This window comes from Drosophila melanogaster, chromosome 3R, assembly GCF_000001215.4.
Source record: "Drosophila melanogaster chromosome 3R".
Classification (NCBI taxonomy): domain Eukaryota; kingdom Metazoa; phylum Arthropoda; class Insecta; order Diptera; family Drosophilidae; genus Drosophila; species Drosophila melanogaster.
The window spans coordinates 21,185,355-21,204,567 of NT_033777.3; the positions used below are offsets into that span (position 1 = coordinate 21,185,355).

At 40.1% G+C, this 19,213-nt stretch overlaps 1 protein-coding gene across 14 annotated transcripts in view; it reads left to right on the plus strand.

Annotated features, from left to right (window-relative positions):
- Window positions 1-19,213, plus strand: part of SNF4Agamma (SNF4/AMP-activated protein kinase gamma subunit) — a 73,531-nt gene that overhangs the window by 44,616 nt on the left and 9,702 nt on the right. For 8 of the 14 annotated variants that reach the window (NM_169946.2, NM_080509.3, NM_001170200.2 and 5 more), the window contains 2 exons: window positions 194-230; window positions 17,098-17,231. In NM_169946.2, the coding sequence (NP_732594.1) occupies window positions 194-230; window positions 17,098-17,231 (171 nt within the window). Of the gene's footprint in view, window positions 1-193; window positions 231-3,511; window positions 3,617-13,826; window positions 14,410-15,060; window positions 15,097-15,405; window positions 16,055-16,330; window positions 16,977-17,097; window positions 17,232-19,213 lie in introns of those variants that run through there. The other 6 variants (NM_001170198.2, NM_169948.3, NM_001043273.3 and 3 more) reach the window with 6 other exon arrangements.

The following is a 19,213-nucleotide window of genomic DNA, read 5'->3' on the forward strand; positions in this document are numbered from 1 at the left end:
CTTAATTACTTTAGTAATAATATGATAATATTTTTAAAATATTATATTAAAATAAACACCTAAATTATGACTAGCAATAAATAAGACCCGTATATTAATATAACATTATAAAGCACTTTCACAGCTACGTATTTATATTTAAGGGGAATTTAAGCTATAGTATTTTTAACTTATTCATTTATTTCCTTTACAGCGCGCGGCGGCGCATCAGCAACAGTTGGCTGTGCAAAGTAAGTACGAAATAGAGTTTGCAATTTATTCCAGAATACTTTTAGAACAGCAAGTACCAGGTAGAAAACATAGAAAATAACCATTTACAGAACCCATAAACCGAACCGACTTAATTTAAGCGTTCACAACAACACGGCTACAAATTTAAATTAACCTTGACTTTGAAAACTGCGCAAAGCCGAAAAGAAACCGAAAACACACCGCGAAAGCAAAAAACAAAACAAACAAACAAACGAATACGCGAATAAAATTCAGCACCGAAACCAAGTTGGAGTTATTGCGCATAGACAGCGAAGTGTTTTACATATGTATGTAAATGCCAAATACTAGAATTACTTAACACTTTTATCCAATTCGCTAGGATCGGCAACAGCGAGATGGAACGCAGAAGTTCGTCCAAAGCAAATAAACAAATAGCAAAGACGCTGGAAAACGTTTAATTCGATTGCGTGGGTGTGGGAACGAACATCTGTCGCTGTGGAATATTTTTGACTTTCATTGACAACCCGCGAATCGAGTCGTTTCAAAACCACTAATCGGATGGTTAATTCAATCAATTTGTTAAAAGTGATTTATAGTTCTCGATGAACAATATATGTATATGTATCTTAATATCTTAACTTCAAGATAACTGAATGCATATCGGAGTATATTTAAATCCAAACCATACTTCCAGGTTATCTAAATACTTTTAATTTAAATTATTGTCTTGAATCTTTTTTTTTATTTTTGAATTCACATAGCTTAAATGGCAAGAAAAATTAAAGTGTTTCCATAAATTCCATTTAAGCTTTAGTTAAGCGATATTGACTTCTCGCTAAACTAGGATGTATTTTAAAGATATCTTTCTCATCTAACTAGTAAACTTTTTCCCACTGTTCATACAAATATGAATGTATGTACATATGTATGTTACATACTTAGATATCGTATGGTTCATAAAAGTGGAAAATTGTGTCGTTTGTAATTGTTACATCTGCGTTACGAAATAGCGGGAACAACAACTGAACAAATAGAACCGAAGAATGCGCAGCCAAAGCAATTTTCCTATTTCGCGCAACAAAAACCAGGCGAAAACAAAATGTGTGAATGCGGTCACCGTTATAGAGCCCCAAAAATAGTGTTTACAATTTCTAGACCAGAATTAAATACCGACAAAAGGGAATCGTGGTGACTGAGAGAGCGGGATAGAGAGACCCAGACCTAGACCTATGCTCCAGTGCAGTGTGCGAGCGAGAGGGCTGGACTAACTGTTGCTGGGATGTGTTTACCCTTCGGCTGACCTTGAAAGTTTTCGTGTACAGGCTGCACTTTTTGTTGTTGCTGTTGTGTTCCTTATGCTAAGCTGCAGTTTCAATGTCAGGCAAAAAGCAAAAGTAAGAACCAACAAGCAAACAGGCTCTTTAATGATGCGACTTTGGCTATTTTGTAGCAGATGCGCTGATCCCTCTTATCGAATATTTGGCTAGAGGCAGTTTTTTTTTTCAGAAATTGCCACCAATTTCAGACATTTTTCACTTGAAACTGTAGATTCAAGTTAATAACAAATATTGTGCATATTCGACGGGACTGTAAGCTGTCTATAGTTCTATAATTTCACTGTATCTACTCAAAGAAAGCAGTCCGGATTCACATACCACTAGTCCCCAAATTAATGTTATTTTACATATTATTCAACCCCAAATGATTTGTTTTTTTTTTTTAATTTTACTAAATTCAGAGTACTTACTTTACTTTTACGGCATTTTCGAAAGATCGAATTTAGAGATATTTTGGAAGCGCCAGTTGACATCACTGCCTCTCTCCCTCTTCGATGCAGTTGTGTGTTGCCGTATCAAGTGTCTCGGGCCATGACGTAATACAAAAGCGTGCGAGAGCGAGAAGGAATCGAAGAGAGAGAAGCTTAGAAAGCATACAACTCGGAGATTTCGTTCAGCCCACAAACGAATCTCAAGCGGCATTGATGTTGAAGGCAGGCGAGACAGTGACAAAATGTGTGGGCTTGCTTTATATCATTTTATTTCTTTTTTATTAGGTTTTTTTTCATCGCGGCAATAGCATAAAAACATACATAGACTGCGCAGCAAGAAAACTAGAACAGACTCGGTGTCTGCAGAGAGAGAGCAGGATGGAGATAGAATGAGTGTTAGCGGGGGTTGGGCGAAGGGGGGCAGCACCGCCCATGCTAAGGGCGAAATAGGCGAAATATTTGGACTGTTGTTTATTTGGCCTACGTGCGTTAGGGCACGCACACCAAGAATCCACGAAAAGAGCATTAGAATCGATGAACGAAGAACCGAGTGGAAAAAACAACAAAATAATAACAATAACAGCAATGTAGATGTTAAAGCCATGTAAGGCAGCTAAAAGACAACAGCAGTACAGTGGAACCCACCTATGTACCAACGATACGAATAAATATATTCACATTTAATGTTATGATATTAGTCTTCGGATTTCAAAGGTTACGGCGCCATAGAGAGTACCTTTAACTCGCTTAAAGGAGATTAAAAACTTAACTGAAGCCTACGGCGTTTTACTCTGAAATAGCCACTATTTTTTAGTGTTGCCCAGAAATATGAAATATAAAATATGTGGATCTTAGGGGCTGTTCGATTTCACATTTTCAAAATCGATTATAAATTATCTTCAAACGTCTATTAAAGCGAAACCCCATTATTAAAAAGCCTCAAAATCAGATTCATTGAAGTAGTTCTATGCATAAAAAAAAGGTATTTAATTACCAATTATATTGGCTCCCAAAATGCATTCTTGAAAGTATAAGATCTTTCGCATGGTTTGAGTTATAGAAGTTTGTCTGTTTTAATTAATATCCCATATTAACGAGAGAGGCGGAGAGAGTTCCAGAAATGGATCGGAAAACAGAAAGTGGTTTTTTGTTGCCCAAATCGGTCAGCTGACTGCGTGCCACGCCTCAAAACGCCCTAGGCAGGGCCCTAACCAACTCAAAGTTGCTTATCTATTCAAGTTTTCAGGTATTATTATGTTTTTTTCTTTGCCGATTAGACCACCTCTGCGCCGTTTTGCTTTGCTCGCTTGATTTTCTGTTGTGCTCACCTTTTTCTCGCGCCGCTGTGTACCGTGTAACGAGTATATAAAACAGAGAGGCCCGCACTCACGCACACACCCTCGTACCGCCTTGCCGGTTTACACACAGATATGGAAGTATATATACACATATACAGCTGCAGATGCAGATACAGCTACAGTTATACACCGAAGTGCGGAGCACATGGGCGGACCGACCAACCGACCGCTTTTAGTTCGATTCCAACTGCCGGCAGAGTCGGATGCTCAGCCACGTGACTTTTGAATTTCGATCAGTTAATTTCTTCAGTGAATTGGGAATTGTGTCTTGTGTATGGTGTGCATTCACTAATTAAAACCTTTAGTCGAAAAAGCAAATAACTCGAGAAGTGGCCCGTCGATCAGAGTGAAATATTATTTAAACGGTTGGCAGCCACGGGGGAATTATTAGTAATTTTTAAGACGCGAAAACATAATTAGTTTCAAACAAAAGACAAAGAAAACTGGATTTTCGGACAGCACACGAAAATATTTCCGAGCTATCCGGCTATAAATATGCATGAGCGGGCAATTTATGGTCAAAACCAAACAATAAAATTACCGCAAAGTCAGCTGAATGTGCGTGGAAAATCTTTTCGATTCTTATAATTTAACATTTAAAAATGGTAGACAAATTCGAAGGGAATTGAACAAATAAAATATTTACGGCGACCGTAAATGCAAGTGACTTGTATATTTAGGATGCAGTAAGCAATCCAGATTAACTTAATGCCAAAAAAAAAAAACAAGTTGAAAAACCGTCTCGCTAATTAACGAGATACTTTAACGAATTACAAAAAAAAATACGAGCGCCCAGCAAAATGCGAAGAGATCGGAGAAACATTTGCATAAGTTAAAGTTTAATTTGTGCGAGCAACCAAGGACGTGTAATTGCCATAAAAATTAAACAGATAAATAATTTCAGCCGCCTAAAGCAACGGGGAAAAATAGACCATGTGACTGAGTTTTATAAATAAAATACATTTAAATACACAGAAACAGTGAGTGAGAAAAGTGTGACGACATTTCCGAAGAAGAAATACATTTAATTTTGCAGTTAGAGTGCTGATATCGAAAGAGATTCTCATCTGTAGAAGTCTCTTCCGACACTAAATTATACTTTTTTAGGGAAAATGGATTCAAACCCGAATTCTTTCAAAATCTACTAGGAAACTGTTCGCTAACCGGCGAAATATTTGCGAACTAGCGCGGCGATTGATTTGATTTAAGTTTTTGTTTTCTTGTCCCACGACATTTCGGTTCTTTGCTCCTCGCCAAAGTTTATTTAAATAACTAAAAAGGGGGAATGATGGGATTTGATTTATGGCCAAGAGGCGCCAATCGGCTGCTGTTTCGCCGTTAGCTGAGTTTTTGACGTAAGCGGAGGATGATATTTTAATGAGCCGGAAAGAATATACATACGGTTTTTGTGACTGTTTCTGTGCGGCATTTTGTGATTTTGTGGGTTTTGTTTTGCATAATAAACCATGATTAAAATTGAATAAAACCAAATGATCTGGAAACGGGCTCTGCAGGTGTTATTTTGGCCTGATGTGATCTTTGCTCCCTTCCTTTGAATTTCTTTTGTGCCTGGTTTCTCGTTACTGGCGTTTATAAATAGCCCACAGTTCTCTCAATTAACCAGCAATCGAAATCGAATGCAAGGCTAATCAATAAATAATTTCATAAAAATAACAAACGTTTATTTCTGTCACGATTCGAATGCGATCGCAGATGGGTAGCCGCATTTGCCGCGATTTATCAATATATATTTACATATTATACTATTATAGTTGGCACTGATAACCTCGTAGAGAATCAGAGCTTTCCACAACCACCACCACCACCATAATCGGCAATTGAAATCCGCTTGGAATAGGTCAGTTTCGGATTCGGTTTCCCTCGGCAAGCCATTTATGAGGCACAAACAATCTGCTCCGCCGAGATACTTTATAGTTGTTATTGCGTGGGTTAAACAAATAGAATACGAAAGCTTAAATTTAAATATGTTTTGCAGCCAATTCAATTGAATTTATGCGCTTTTGTTTACGTGTAGTTTCCATAAATGAAATTAAATTTCGGAGCAGCCGGCTCAAAACACGATAAACAACAACAAAACAGCATGTGGGAAGCTACTCTTTTCACTCGGATTTCTGTAAAAAAAAAAAAAAAAAAAAAAACAGGAGAAGATGGAGAAGGAGGGGAGAATTTCAAGAGCGTCGAATAGCGAAGAAATGAAAACACGGCAAAGAAGAAATTGCGCAGCAAAAATATTCTGCTGCGCTTTATTTTCGCTTTTTTTCCCCTTGGTATTTTGTTTTTGGACAACCACCACTTGAAAAAAAGAGAGAGCACCTCGCACTCTCAGAGAAAAAAGAGCAGAAGAGAACTTTTACCGATTTTGCGTGCAGCGCAAAAGGCTCCGGAATCAAGACAAGCCCTCGGCAAACTTCGAGATACATTTGGTTCCACACTCGCCTCCCATATTTATTCCCCAATGTCTTTGCATCAAGGTAGTTGAGGTGCTAAGAGCCTCGCCAATGTTTGGCAATCCGAAAAGGGCACTCAAACATCCAAGCAAACACACTCAGTGAGTTGTAAACGTTTTACGATCGTGTAATCCTATGGTTAGAACTGCCTATAAACTCACATTTAGAAGGGGTTTGCTTATAAGCGTGTTCATACATATATGTATATTCAGAAGTTTTTGATTTCGATTTGCGAGCAACGCAACGCATTTCATTATCTCTGTATAAGAACTTTAAATTCTTGGTACTATAACTCAATTTAACAATCTTGAATCTTGCCTATATATACCGAAGACATTAATAAATTTAAGGTATTATTAAGTCAACCAATTCTGCTAATAAGTAAATATGCTACTTTCTAAAGTACTTGAACAATGCCCAAGTTGGTTTTCATTCATAATCAAAAGTGCACATTTGCAAGTATGCACATATGCATATGCAAATAGGAAGAAGTAAAAATTTCCGAAATCTATATTTCCAAACGCAAACAAGATATGAATATTTTTTCACTGCGTAGAATGCAACAAAAACTGTAATTAGCGCCATGAATAAACTCAATATCTTTTCAAAACCTGTTTCAAAAACAAACTAAACTATTACGGAATTATTAGTGTTGACTGTTTATTTTGCGTTGACTAGTTCACTGAACTGCTGGAAAGTTCCAAGCACTCTTGTTTATCTAAATGTATTTCAGATGCAACTTTCGGATATTTTCAATGGCATGTTTTTAGTTCATCAATCAATCACATTTTCATTTCGTAACAGCATCCTAAATACGTTTTTGTTATTTTTTTTTTTTACCGATTTCTGTAGATTAGAGCTCAACTTAAAAGCTTGTTTCGGATGTTTGTTGTTTGATTTTTTTTTTAACGTACTAAGTGGAGGGGTCGCCTGAGAATTAGGTCAAGACGAGGAACTTACTTTAAACGGCAATTAAATTTCTGTTTACTTCGATTTGCTGTTGTTTCTCCCAAGCTGTTTAATTATAATCTCGGCCCGCAACAACATAAATATTTCATATCACCCGCCTCCCCGTCTGATGATCGCCTTTTGTCTTATTGTTGTTCATGCTGTGTTGCCTTAATTACAACACGTTGCGATTGCAGTTGTCTGCTCTTGTTGTTGCCGCATAAATTTTATAGTGCACTTAGCATACAGGGTGCTCCAGAATTCCAGATGATGCCTGATAACGAACATGTAGTAGAAACGATTACTTATACTTTACAGCTTGATATTGAAAACATTCTGGAAACTTCCTCAAGAAAGTTGTGCCATTTTAGTTTAGTTTTTGTCACCACTAAGAAGGCGCAGATTTTGCGCAATTAACTTTCATTTTCCTCCTAATTGTTTAAAGCCGCTCCTATTTCACCATTGCACCATTATGGCGACTTAATATTCTCGGTAATTCGAGGACATTTCTCTCCGTTAATTGAGTTCACGCCAGCGAACTTAATGAGATCCCCAGGCGGTCTCCTCTTGGCCATCGTCTTGGCTGGGACTCGTTGCCGTTTCCCTGGCCAGCTTGTTAAGTCCCGCGGAACGACCTCTGCCAGTCGGTTGGATGTGGATGTGGATGTTGACGTCGCACGTCAGCTCCAGACCACGCCCATGAGCAAACATTATACGGACATACATACAAACATATATATTCTCGAGTACATATATTTCAACTCGCACACTCTGCAGCGATTGTCCTTGAACTGGTTTCTGTCACTTAATCCTGTATCATATGGACAATAAAGGCATCTGCGGCGCTTTGGACCAAGGAATCGCCCCATTATCAAGTGAACGAGCTAAATGTGTGTAGCTAGTGAGGCGTACAGTGGAAACTGGCCAAGAAGGTCTGCTTACATTTGTATATTACCTTAACCTTTTACTCAAAACTATAAAAGTTAAAAAAAAATTTTTTTTCTTTGAAAATACGTTGTTAGAAACATGCGCCCTCGAAAACCCAAAGGTTCTGATAAGCCAAATTGTACCATAAATACTTTATTAAAATTATTTACACAAAATACTATAGAATCATATAAGCTAAAGTGCACAAACAACTAAACAGCGATTGACAATAAGTCTCCCATACTTAAATCCAATATATGGCCCTAAAACGTGACTTATTCTTACTTTTTGCTCCTTTTCTTCGTTTGCCGTTTGCGAGCTGCTAATTTAAAATACAAATTTTCACTGCAATTTACGGTTTTTAGCACGCAGCTCTTTATGGTGATTTATATGAGGGGTTTATATATATAGATTCGAATACAGATACATGTGGATAAATACATATATAAATCAAATATGAGTGTGGCTAAAAGTCAAACACACCCACTTTAAAAGCCGATAATTAGCATGCACGATTGACTGACCGTTTCGCTCGCCCACAATATCCCGCGACACAAGATCAGATCTGGATAGGGATTGACCTTGGCCGACCCTCCAGGGGGAGGTGACTAATCGAACAGCTTTCGATTGGCATCGGGACAGGAACATCGGTTGGTCAACAGCAAATGCTCAAAATTCGCGTCGCCTTGAGTGGGTAAACAACTGGCAGGTCTCCACCCCCCCAAAATGTATCTATACATGCACGCGGCGAATGTATCTGCAGTTGCAATATAGTTTATATTTACCGAGTGCACACAGTGGGTTTTTGTACTCAAATCTACGTACGTCCGATGTGCAGCCAAGACTTTGCTGCGCCCGTTGATAACAAAACAAGAATAACAATTCACTTGTTTGTTCATCGTTTGCACCGCTAGATATGCACACACTCGATATGATATATAAACACACTCATTTGGATATACATATACACACAGTCGATTGCAAATATATGGACGGCAATAGTGTACACACGTACTATGTAAATCCAAGTGTACTTTCCTACAGTCAACAAATTAATTCGCTGTAAGATCTGTTGAGAACCTGTGAGCAATTAATAATGTTTTGCTGAGGAGGCTTTGCGGGCCGAGAGGATGATAATTGTTAATTTTGCTAATTGAGATTTTTATGTTTTCACATGCGGAAGTAGTAAACTTTTTTATTTGCCAAATCGAGGTTCAACGAGTTGACAGGAGTGCTAAAAAAAACAGTAGGACTATTAAATAATACTAAACTACTTGGGAATGCTAAACGCTGTGAGTGTGGACTATTATGCACACAGGATACACAGGATACACAATCGTGCCTATTAATTTATGCTTTTCATTTGAGTTGCGTGCGCGCTTGGCATTTTCCTGCCAGCCAGGCTGGATTTTTCATTTAGCCTGACATTTCCATTTTCCATTCACTGTCCTCCCGACAGTCTGTCTGTTTGCCGTATTCCACCCATTATTATTCTTGCCATTGTCCTTGACTGCAAAGAGAAAAAAAAAGCAGAATGTGCTGTAATCTTCGTTGTTTTCCCGGCCTCTGCAATCTTTGTGCCGCATCTTGGCCAGATGCCAAATGCTAAGTTCAATAGCCACAACACAGGCTCATAAAAGCCAATTAGCACCGCCGCACAACCTGCCAAATTTCGATACCGCGACTTGTGCCTGCTCGCTTGTATGATTTTCCGAGCCTTCATTCCATTTCCATTGACGTCAGCAAGTGAGTGGGAGCTAATAAAAAAAAAACCATCGCACTGGAGGCCGGCAAAGTGCGGAAGCGGGAATGGTCTGAAAGTCTTAGAAGATAACAACAATCTTACAACTTGACATTTCCATCAGTTGGCCAAGCAATAATTAGAAACAATAATTGCCTAGCGATACGCAAACTTGTATATTTTAAGCAAATGGTTTAGAAATAGCCCATAACCATTAATCTACATTAATTTTAAGCATATAATCAGAAGTATTCACCTAAAGGAAATGAAAAATTACAATTTGTTCAAATTGTTTTGTTTGTTGGCCGTATAGGCTCTTCCCCCAATTTATTCTTTGCTTCTTTAAGTTCTGTTTTCTTTCCACTTCTCTTTGCCACCAGTTTCGTGGCCTATTTGATAAATCGCCTTCTGGTGACGCAAGCCCAAAGAAGTCAACTTCGCGGCGCGTGAATCTCATTTGTTATGATCCTTGAAAGCCCAAAATGACGCAAAAGAAAGTACAGCAGAAGATAGCAAAGTAATAAGTATATATGTATATAAATTGGTCTGATAGAGCTCCACACACATATGCACATATTCGCATTCGATGGGCAACAGTCAATGCCAGCGCTGGGGTTAAAGATCACCAGATAGTACGGATTCAATTGCGCGGAAAACCCAAGCCCAAGTCGAGCCCCTGCCGTTGGCCCCCACTTCCACTTGCCACTTTCCGCCTGCTGAGGGGGCCACTTCACCGGTTGGTTATGCAAAGAGCTGAAATGTGAATCAGATGTCCGACTCCATTAGAACGGCAAACAGAAAGTCAGCTAGCTGAAATAAAACAACAACTAACGGCGGTGCACTCATTAATTGAATTCAAGTCGTACAGAGGGTACACTGCTAAAAAAAAAATGAACTTTTCAAGTGCTGAAACTAAACACTCATTTATAAGATTGGGTATATTTCACTTTTATATATTTATTTCACTTTTTCTACTTCATGAATTGGGCAACACAGGTTGTTTTGCTTTCTTCTCGTTTTCAGTCTGAGATATCATTTATATTCTAATTTACTGTAGTTTTTCTCAGTGTAGTAGTGAGTAGGCGTGTGTGCCCTTGCAAGTGAACTGCACTTGTTGCTGCCAGGAAATCTTGACTCGGCTGCCGGCTCATTTCATTTGCAAATTTCTCCGGCTGCGACCGATTGCACTCGGCAAACAAACACTGGCCACCAGGGTAGCTCCGTGTGCACAGCTATCCGTATGGCCACGTCCACATCCACATCCATTCAGTGTGTGTATGTCCAGGTGTTATATAAGCCAAACGCGTGAGTCGAGTTTACGATGAGTCGCCACTGAAAGCCGAGTCATCAACAGAGGGCGTTAGAGGTCTTCTTTGCTCGGTAATGTTTGTTCTATGCCCTCTCCGTAACATAAACTATATAACTTATTTTAACTATATACATTATATATACTATATAAACTATATAGTCGGATATGTAGAACTTCTTACGGTAGAGTCAGTGGAATGATGACTCACGAAATTTGGATCAGAATGTAAGCTGTTTGCCATTAATTTATACACTTTTTCGTCTTCTTTTCACTAAATGCGGATTGGCAGACAATAAATTCAATGGCATACGAGTCACCGATTTTAATGAGATGTATAAAAATTCTTATAAACTATTCACAAGAATGTTTGTTTCATCGAATTTTTTGAATAGTAAACAGCTCATTTTAAATGTCATGAATTTTAGCCAAGATTTGATTTAACTTTTCTTGTTGATGGCGTATTAATTATGCGTGTATTTCTTTCTTCATATTTTTGTAGTTACTTGTTTAAACGAAATAAACTTTGTTTAATAGCCATAAAACTTTGAAGTGTGCAATATAGACTTTCCTTATTTATTGTGCTGGTAAGACTTAGTAATCTTCTGATTTTGACCCTTCTGTCAGCGAAATGTAAATTGACTAGGACACTCAGGCTACATAAGTGCGATGCCAAATTGGCATTAGCCAAGATAGAAATGCATGTAATTGGAGGACGCCTATCTATTCTAATCGACGGGATGCGTCGGAAAATTTGCCTTCCCCAAGGTTCTTTTCCGATCTGCGGTTCAGTTCCGTTCCGTTTCTTTTCTATTCTATGATTTTCTTTTATTTTTCGAACCACAACACGAAAACCGAAACCAGAAAATAATTAGCGGACGGCGTGCAGTGCAGTGTTTTGTTAAACGTGCGGTTGCCAATGACTGCACTTCCGCTTGTAGTAGCAAACTGCATACATACTTACACTGCATTTGTTTAATTGCACGGCTCTAATGATGCGGAAACAGCATCAAAAAAAAATGGCGGGGAAGGGGGGTAAGGAGAGCACATTTCCCGCCCACTAAAACTTGGACGTACGCAATGCATCCCAAAGTGCGCACAAGTAATTCGCAAGTGAAAATTAGTGACAGTTTTATGGGTTTGTTCTTGGAAATAAGTGGGCTGTCTGAAATTGCAAGGACATTTCGATTGTAAGAGCTTATAGCTTACATGTCAAATGTTGTCCCCGGCACACAAAGTTCAAAGTTTTCAGCGAAGGTCGCGACCTCTGTGCATTCCAACAAGGTTTCTATTTGTGTTGATAGAAATACTGACCAAGTCAGTGGGTTCAGCGACTCCTTAGAAGGTCGCTGCGTGTTACGGCTCTATTAATATTGGGGTGACAACTGCCCAATATAAAAGCGAAAAAAAAAAACAATCGATTAGGTTGCCAATTGTCAGTTAGTTAAGTGGCATTTCACTTGTAGATAGTACGAAGATCGAGAACGTTGCCCTTTAAAATAGTTATATCATCCAACAGCGCGTATTTGGAATGCCGTGCCCCAAACCAACCCCTTTTCCCCCTTTTAATCCGTGGGCCAGTTCAAATATTTGCCCCGAGATATTCGCCCCGCCCGATCCTCCTGCTTTTGGAGCTGAATCATCGGGTTATCTGCTTTCAGCGCAAAGAGGCAAACAAAAGTCAGCACAAAACAAGCCGTAGTTGAAGCCAAATGCGAAATTGGAGGAGGCTAAAAACAAAATAAGAACCAAAGAAGAAGAAGCTACTTAAATTCGCACACCTTAGCACATCCGTCAGAATGCTCCCCACATGACCAGTGCATGGCGATATGGGAATGGAGGGGGGAATCGGGCGGAAAGTGCTCCGTACTTATTTACACATATCCAATATCCAATCACGTTCAAGGTAAATGCTGGCCGAATTTCGCGCAAACTTAACTGCGATGCGCAGAGCCCAGAAATAACTACAACCTCAACTTGTTTACAGTTACTCGGGCTACTGGGCTACTAAAGATAAATTAAGCATACGCCCCATGGTCGGTTAAACATATTGTTTGCACCTCTGTGGCTTTTATTTATGGCTCCCTTTCAATCACATCTAATTTGCGATAGGCCCAAAGCAAACAAACACGGCGCTTATCAGCCTAAAACGTTAGCGTAGCATAGTATTTTCTTATCGCCGGGGCTTGTCTAGTGGGGGTCTGCCTGATAATTTAGCAATTTAAAAATTTTGCACTCCCTAATCAAAGTTCTCTTGCGTAAACACTTGACCTAAATGCGCAATTCTTGGGACCTATAGAATTTTGGAGCCAACTGTGTTGTACATAACCGAAAACAGACCTGTGTGGTAAATTAGATTTCTTTAAGAGGGTACAATATGTAAAGGGATTTTTCTTAAAAAGAAATAGTTAATCACGCTTTTGATTGAACGAAAAGGAATAAATTGAGAGAGTTTCTCGAAAGGGGGTTCAATCACCTAACCTCTAAAATACTCCAGTGACGTATACGCATATATAGTATAGTATTATATACCATCTATATACTTTCACTTTCTTCACACGCATGCGTCATAAATGGGGGCACAAAGTGGAAAGTCGGAAAGGAAGTTGACCTCCGACAATCGTGTTTCTCTTTTATATTTTTGGCGTGTCACGTTTCAAAATATTGCATACTTAGATGGGCGTTCTTGTCCTTATGCCAAAAATGCGCTGTTCATTTGTTTTTTGCGCACTTAAAAAACCAAGACGATGTTTCCTATACTCGCCCAGAAAATTCTTTCAGTTTAGTGATTTATGGACGAGTTATGTGGATGCCCTTCAGATGCCCCTCAACTAATTCGAATGGTAATCCGCCGCAGTTGCTAATGGATTACACATGCTCGAGTGTTGGTTGCACTGAATGGGAGGAAATGGTTCAATTCATGCTTTTACTCTCGCTTTCTGCACTCACATGCATACATACATACATATGTACTTAGATTTCAAGGACGCCCAACAGCCCCACTGTTAGCGCTAACAGCGCTGTTAGCTTGCCCTCTCATGCTCTCTCTCTCTCTTTGGCACTTGTTCGACAGCACGTGCACCGTTTGTTCTTTTCATTCTCATTCTTCTTTGGGATTTTGAGCCAAGCGGTTGTGTGCGTATCAGTGTTCGTGTGTGTGCGCGCGTAGGCGGCCGGCCGTATTTTTATATGTATGTGTGTTTATATATAGAATTTCGCATTATTAAACAAATTTGATTATAAAAAAGGTTGGCGACTTAACCTCAATTGAACCGGCTGCTCTCTTCGCGCACTTTGTTCTACGAATCGCCATGTAAATTTCATTAAATTTGATCAAAGTTGTGAAATATCCCCCTGAAAGCCTCTTGAGAAAGCTAATCAATATTCCCCAGTGTTCTGCCTCTTTACGTACATATTTTCAATCTTTCCCATTGTTTTTATCAGTGCGCCTTCGGCTCTTTCTTCATTTGAAATCGCTTGCCGTGTTGTTATTGTTGCATTGATAATAAAAATAGAACTTAACTTTATTTTCTGTGCTTTGCTTTGGCTCGCTTCTCGAATGCCCGGCCCCCGCCCGAATCTCTCTCCCACTCCTCCTGCTGCGTTTGTTGTTTGTTTTACACACAGCGATAAAGATAAAGGCCGTTTATTTAAATCAAGCATGCGATTTGAGTTCTCATGTGAGTTGATCCCGAAGAGTGAACAATTCTGATACATACATATATGTAGCTTTTCTCGAACAGATGCAACTGGTATTTATTGCATTATAAAATAATTTAATTACCCAAGAGGCTGGGACAACAGACAGCCAGGCAACAACCGCAAGTGCGGCAGGCCTAGAAAGCTGGCCAGGCGACAAATGTGACGATTGCACTCTTGCAAAATTGTAAAATAAATCCAATATAGTCTTGAATTAGAAATTATTTTCTTATAGCTACTGCAGTGCAGTGTTCGAAATCTCAGTCCAATATATAAGGGTTTAACATATATAGTAGAGTTTGAGTTTGTGCAAATATAAAATATTCGAGTTCATTTATTTTTATTGCGCTCTCATGGCATTGAACTTTGTAAATTTTGTCGCCTGGGTCGCTGAACCCGCCTAGAAAAGTGACCCTGAGCGCATGTTGCATGAGCGCAGGCGACGCGTGCGTCGCAAACGATCTCTGTGGAAATCGTTCCGATCGATTAGGCCTTTATTTATTTACCCGCTACATTTTGCAACGGCTTCGCAACGACAACAAGGCAGGGAATTAAATGAATTGAAATAAATGAGAATAAAGCTATGCGCGCATTGACTCTGCCTTGTTGTTTTTCAATTGTGGGTGGTAGTGGTGAACTTGCTCAAGTGCATTCATCATTTGATATATGTATGTATGTTGTTGGCGGCGGCTGACGCTATTTTTCAAACTGTCGATTACGGCCAATATAACTTTTACAAAAAGTGTCTAACAATATTGAAAATAAACAATCGCGTCGTGGAAAGCAAAAAACAACAGAAAGAACAAATAAAACGCGGCGATGTGTGCAGCTTTGACTTAATTTCAGTGCGTTCAACCTATGAGCAAACGAGACGGATAGCGATAGAGAGGGATGCAGAGCAAAAGCTTTCGAGCTAGTGCATCGATAGTGGGCGAGAAGGAGAGCGAGAGAGTGATGTGTTGTGTTTTTATTTACAGTTGAAGGATTATTATGTGACTTTTACAAGGCGAGACAGAGACAGCGACAACCGATCGCAGTGCTTACTTTAACCAAATTGACAAGTGCAACAATAACAACTGTTTTACACTGCGTTACAAAAGTGTAACATCAAGAACTACACAATAACAAAAACAAAACCAAAAGCAACAACAATTGACAACACAACGGGATAAGGAGAACGGCCCAGCAATGCATGGAATAACACACCTGTACCGCCAGCATGCCGTGGAAAAACAGCTGAGCGGTGGCGAGAGCTGGTCCCGCCAAATTTACCCGAGCTACGGCAGCAGTGCCGATGCCTCCTCGCAGGGCAGTCGCCTCTACAGCGTGGACTCCTCCAGCAGCTCCAGCTCCAATTCCAATAATTCCGGAGGTGGAGGCAGTGGAACTGCAGGGGTTGAGAATTTGGGAGGAGTCACCGGCAGCGCCTACGCCCAGTGGCAGAGCGACCGACACTCTCTGCCACAGGCTGTGCCCGATGCCCCTCGGTCGCTGGCTAACCACCACTACCGCAACTCGCCCACCCACCAAGCCCACTACCAGCAGCCCACTAGCGGCAGTCTCAAGCGGACACCCTCCTCGAAGCGCAGCTTCCTGGAACGATCTCACAGTCCGGCTATATATGGTGTGAGTAGAATGGTCAAGCCAAGGATGCAAACCGATCAGGAAAGCGAAGAGAGTGCTTGCTAGAATCAGGAACTCTCTAAATGAAACAGCTACCAATAAAAAAAAAACAAAAGTAAATGTCGTAATTAATGAAGAACGGTTTTATATATACTGAAAATACGAAAAAGTTTATTAAACTTTTTGAATTCAGCATGTTTCTAGCTTATAATCGGTTTGCACCTCTTAATCGGATATCTTTAAGACATGTAGTTAATCCTATCCAAACAAAACTTTTAGAGCATGCGTCGCAGTGCAGGTCCGGACTTCGGCTCTCCCCCGCCCACCGCACCCGTCGGTGGAGGCGGCTACTTCCCACACGATCTCGACGACATCTACGAGAGCCAGACGGACCATCAGTATTTCACCCACACGGGTGCTAGCGGACCACAGCAGCAGCGACCCACGGCTATCTCGATCTTTCATCGAGTGAGTGCTGCCCACACCTCGCTGGACGACTATACCTTGCCCGGGGATGCATCGCGCCAGTCCATGAATAGTACAGACAGCGGGGTGAGCAGCGGTCCCTTCAATCGCCAGCGTTTCGACAACTCGTCATTCGCCAAGAGTCTCAGCATCGACGAACAGGACCCACAGCACTCGCCCCATAAGGAAGGTCACAGCAAGCACGGAAAGCACCATCACCATCATAGCCATCACCACCATTCGATCCACGAGCTAGTGAAGCATTTTGGCAAAAAGATGCACCTGTGGCCGAGGAAGCACCACGACGCCCAGAGCGTTTGCACCTCGCCACAGAACGATCCGCAGGAGAACTTCCGCACCAGATCCAAGAGCTTGGATGTGAACACGCTCAGTCGCCCCAACCGCATTCTCGATGACTGCGGGGCCACCTACAAGATATACGATCGCATAGTCAAAGAAGGTAAAGGGTTTCGGGCGGGTTGCTTTCCATTTGGTACTTGCTGTTCGATTAGGTCTAGTCTTGCTCCTTTAATTCTGTATTCAAGCACCTGTACTTATGGCAATTTGTTGTATTCTTTTAGGTGCTCACATGCGTCGTGCCTCCGCGGATTTGGAGAAACGTCGTGCATCAGTTGGTGCCGCAGGTCGAGGACTGCGAGGGGATGGTACTTTGGATCCACACCATGCAGCCATCCTCTTCAGAGACTCACGAGGGGTAAGTTTAAAACTTGCAGCTAGCGTATAAATTAGCAGAGGAAGTATCTCATAAATTGTCTCTTTGTAGTTTAATTAGCTTAAAAAAAATTAAGAAAGAAAGAAATAAAGAAATTCAGTTGAAAAATTCAGTACTAAGCTTAATGAAATTAAGAAAAAAGAAAGAAAAGAAAGAAATAAAAAAATTCAGTTGAAAAGTTGAATTTCTTTATCTTGTTTAGTTTGATAAATATTTTGAAAATTTAATTAGGGCTGTGACATACTTATCGTCCTCGTTATGCATAACAAACGACAAACTGCGTAGATAATACCCCATAACTTTTTATACAATTATCTTTTCAACTAGATGTAATAATTTATGATCTTGCATATACCATCTCGCCAGTATTTTCCCTTCCACTTTCTGTTTTGCCTTTTCTTATCGCCTTAAAAAGCAATCTGCTCGCTTCTCTGATTCAGAGCTATTAATAGCTTAAAAATACACTTCTATGTATCCCCTTTTCTCAGAGGCTTACACTGTTTGACTCCTCCCCCTTCTTGTTTACTTCGTTCGGTTCGCTTCACCTTGACATTTCTGATATACTCTGTTACCCGTTGAGAAATGCGTTTTTCCAGTTGCTTGCATAATACCTTCAAGGCCGTGTTCTGTCTACGTAATTCTCCCTCTTCTTCTATTTGCACCTGTTGAATGTTGAGAGTATCAAGCAATTTGTCAGTTTTCAAGAACTCCATAATAACCCTTAGCCTATTTTGTTTTATATTGCATACTTAGAGGTTTTCGCACTTTACACTCAATGTAGACTACATGTAGAGTACCACGCGGCTTATTAAAAGTACTTATTACGTATACGACGTGAGCAACTAGGGATAGTCACTTACATATGAAATTTTAGCGAGATTGGTGAAACTATTTCAAATAGGTGAGTCACTTTATATTAAAATCAAGAAGTCATGCTGATAGCTAGTTGACTTCTCTGATGGTTTTGTCATCAACTTTGAATTAGTCGGAGAATTACCTTTCTCTGGGGTTTCGCTCACACCTACATATGTATATGTAAAACCCAAGGCCTCATAATGGGCCTAATGACCATTATAAACAGTTATTATATTGTTACCGTCTGTTATTGTTTACTTCGCCGTCCACAACGTGGTCACCCATGAAAACTGGTTTATATCGATAGATTTGAATCATGTGTCAAGTGTTTGTTGTTATACTATGCACATTCATGGGAATTCTTTGCGAACTTTTCTGTATTCTGACGTCAGCGGATTGGGCTTTCACCATTAAATTCTTTTTGGTATTTGTTTGTTGTTGGTATGTGCCCGCTAATGATGATGATTAATTAGCCAACTACTCTTCACATGTCAGGCTTTTCTCACTGTTCTTCGCTTCCTCTCTGTCTCTCTCTATTTCTAATTTCTCTTTAGCAAGGCCACAATCTTGCATTACCGTTTGCCTAACTTATCGCTCAAAGAAAACAACAAATGTACACAGAAGCTCTTTACTTTGTCGATGCGTATTTAAACTGTGTCTCTTCACTCTTGAATTGAGTGGATTCGCCTTTGAGTCGAGTACCCTTGCCGCTTCTTCTTCTTCTTCCGCCTGCAGTGGCCTTCTTGGTCATTTCGATTGTGGGTGCAAGTGGGTCTCTCTCGTTGTCTTCTCTCTTGTTTACTCAAGCGATATAACGATTAAGTCGAAAAAGAAATAAACGAGACCCATTCTTCTGATACCCTTTCTGCATACGGGATTCATAATTTCCACTCGGTTGCGATCTCTCTCTTTGTCTCTCTCTTGGGTAAGAAGAAAACAGCCTACAGCAGGGAGACAGCTGAAAGATAAGCAAAGCAAATGAGGTGAACCGTTGGACAAACCAAAAGTTTATTTTCGATGCAGTCAACCCAGATTTTTACTGCACTCGAAATAATTATTGAATCGTACTTCTCAGATTTTTGCAATATAAGCTAAAACATTTTTATAAG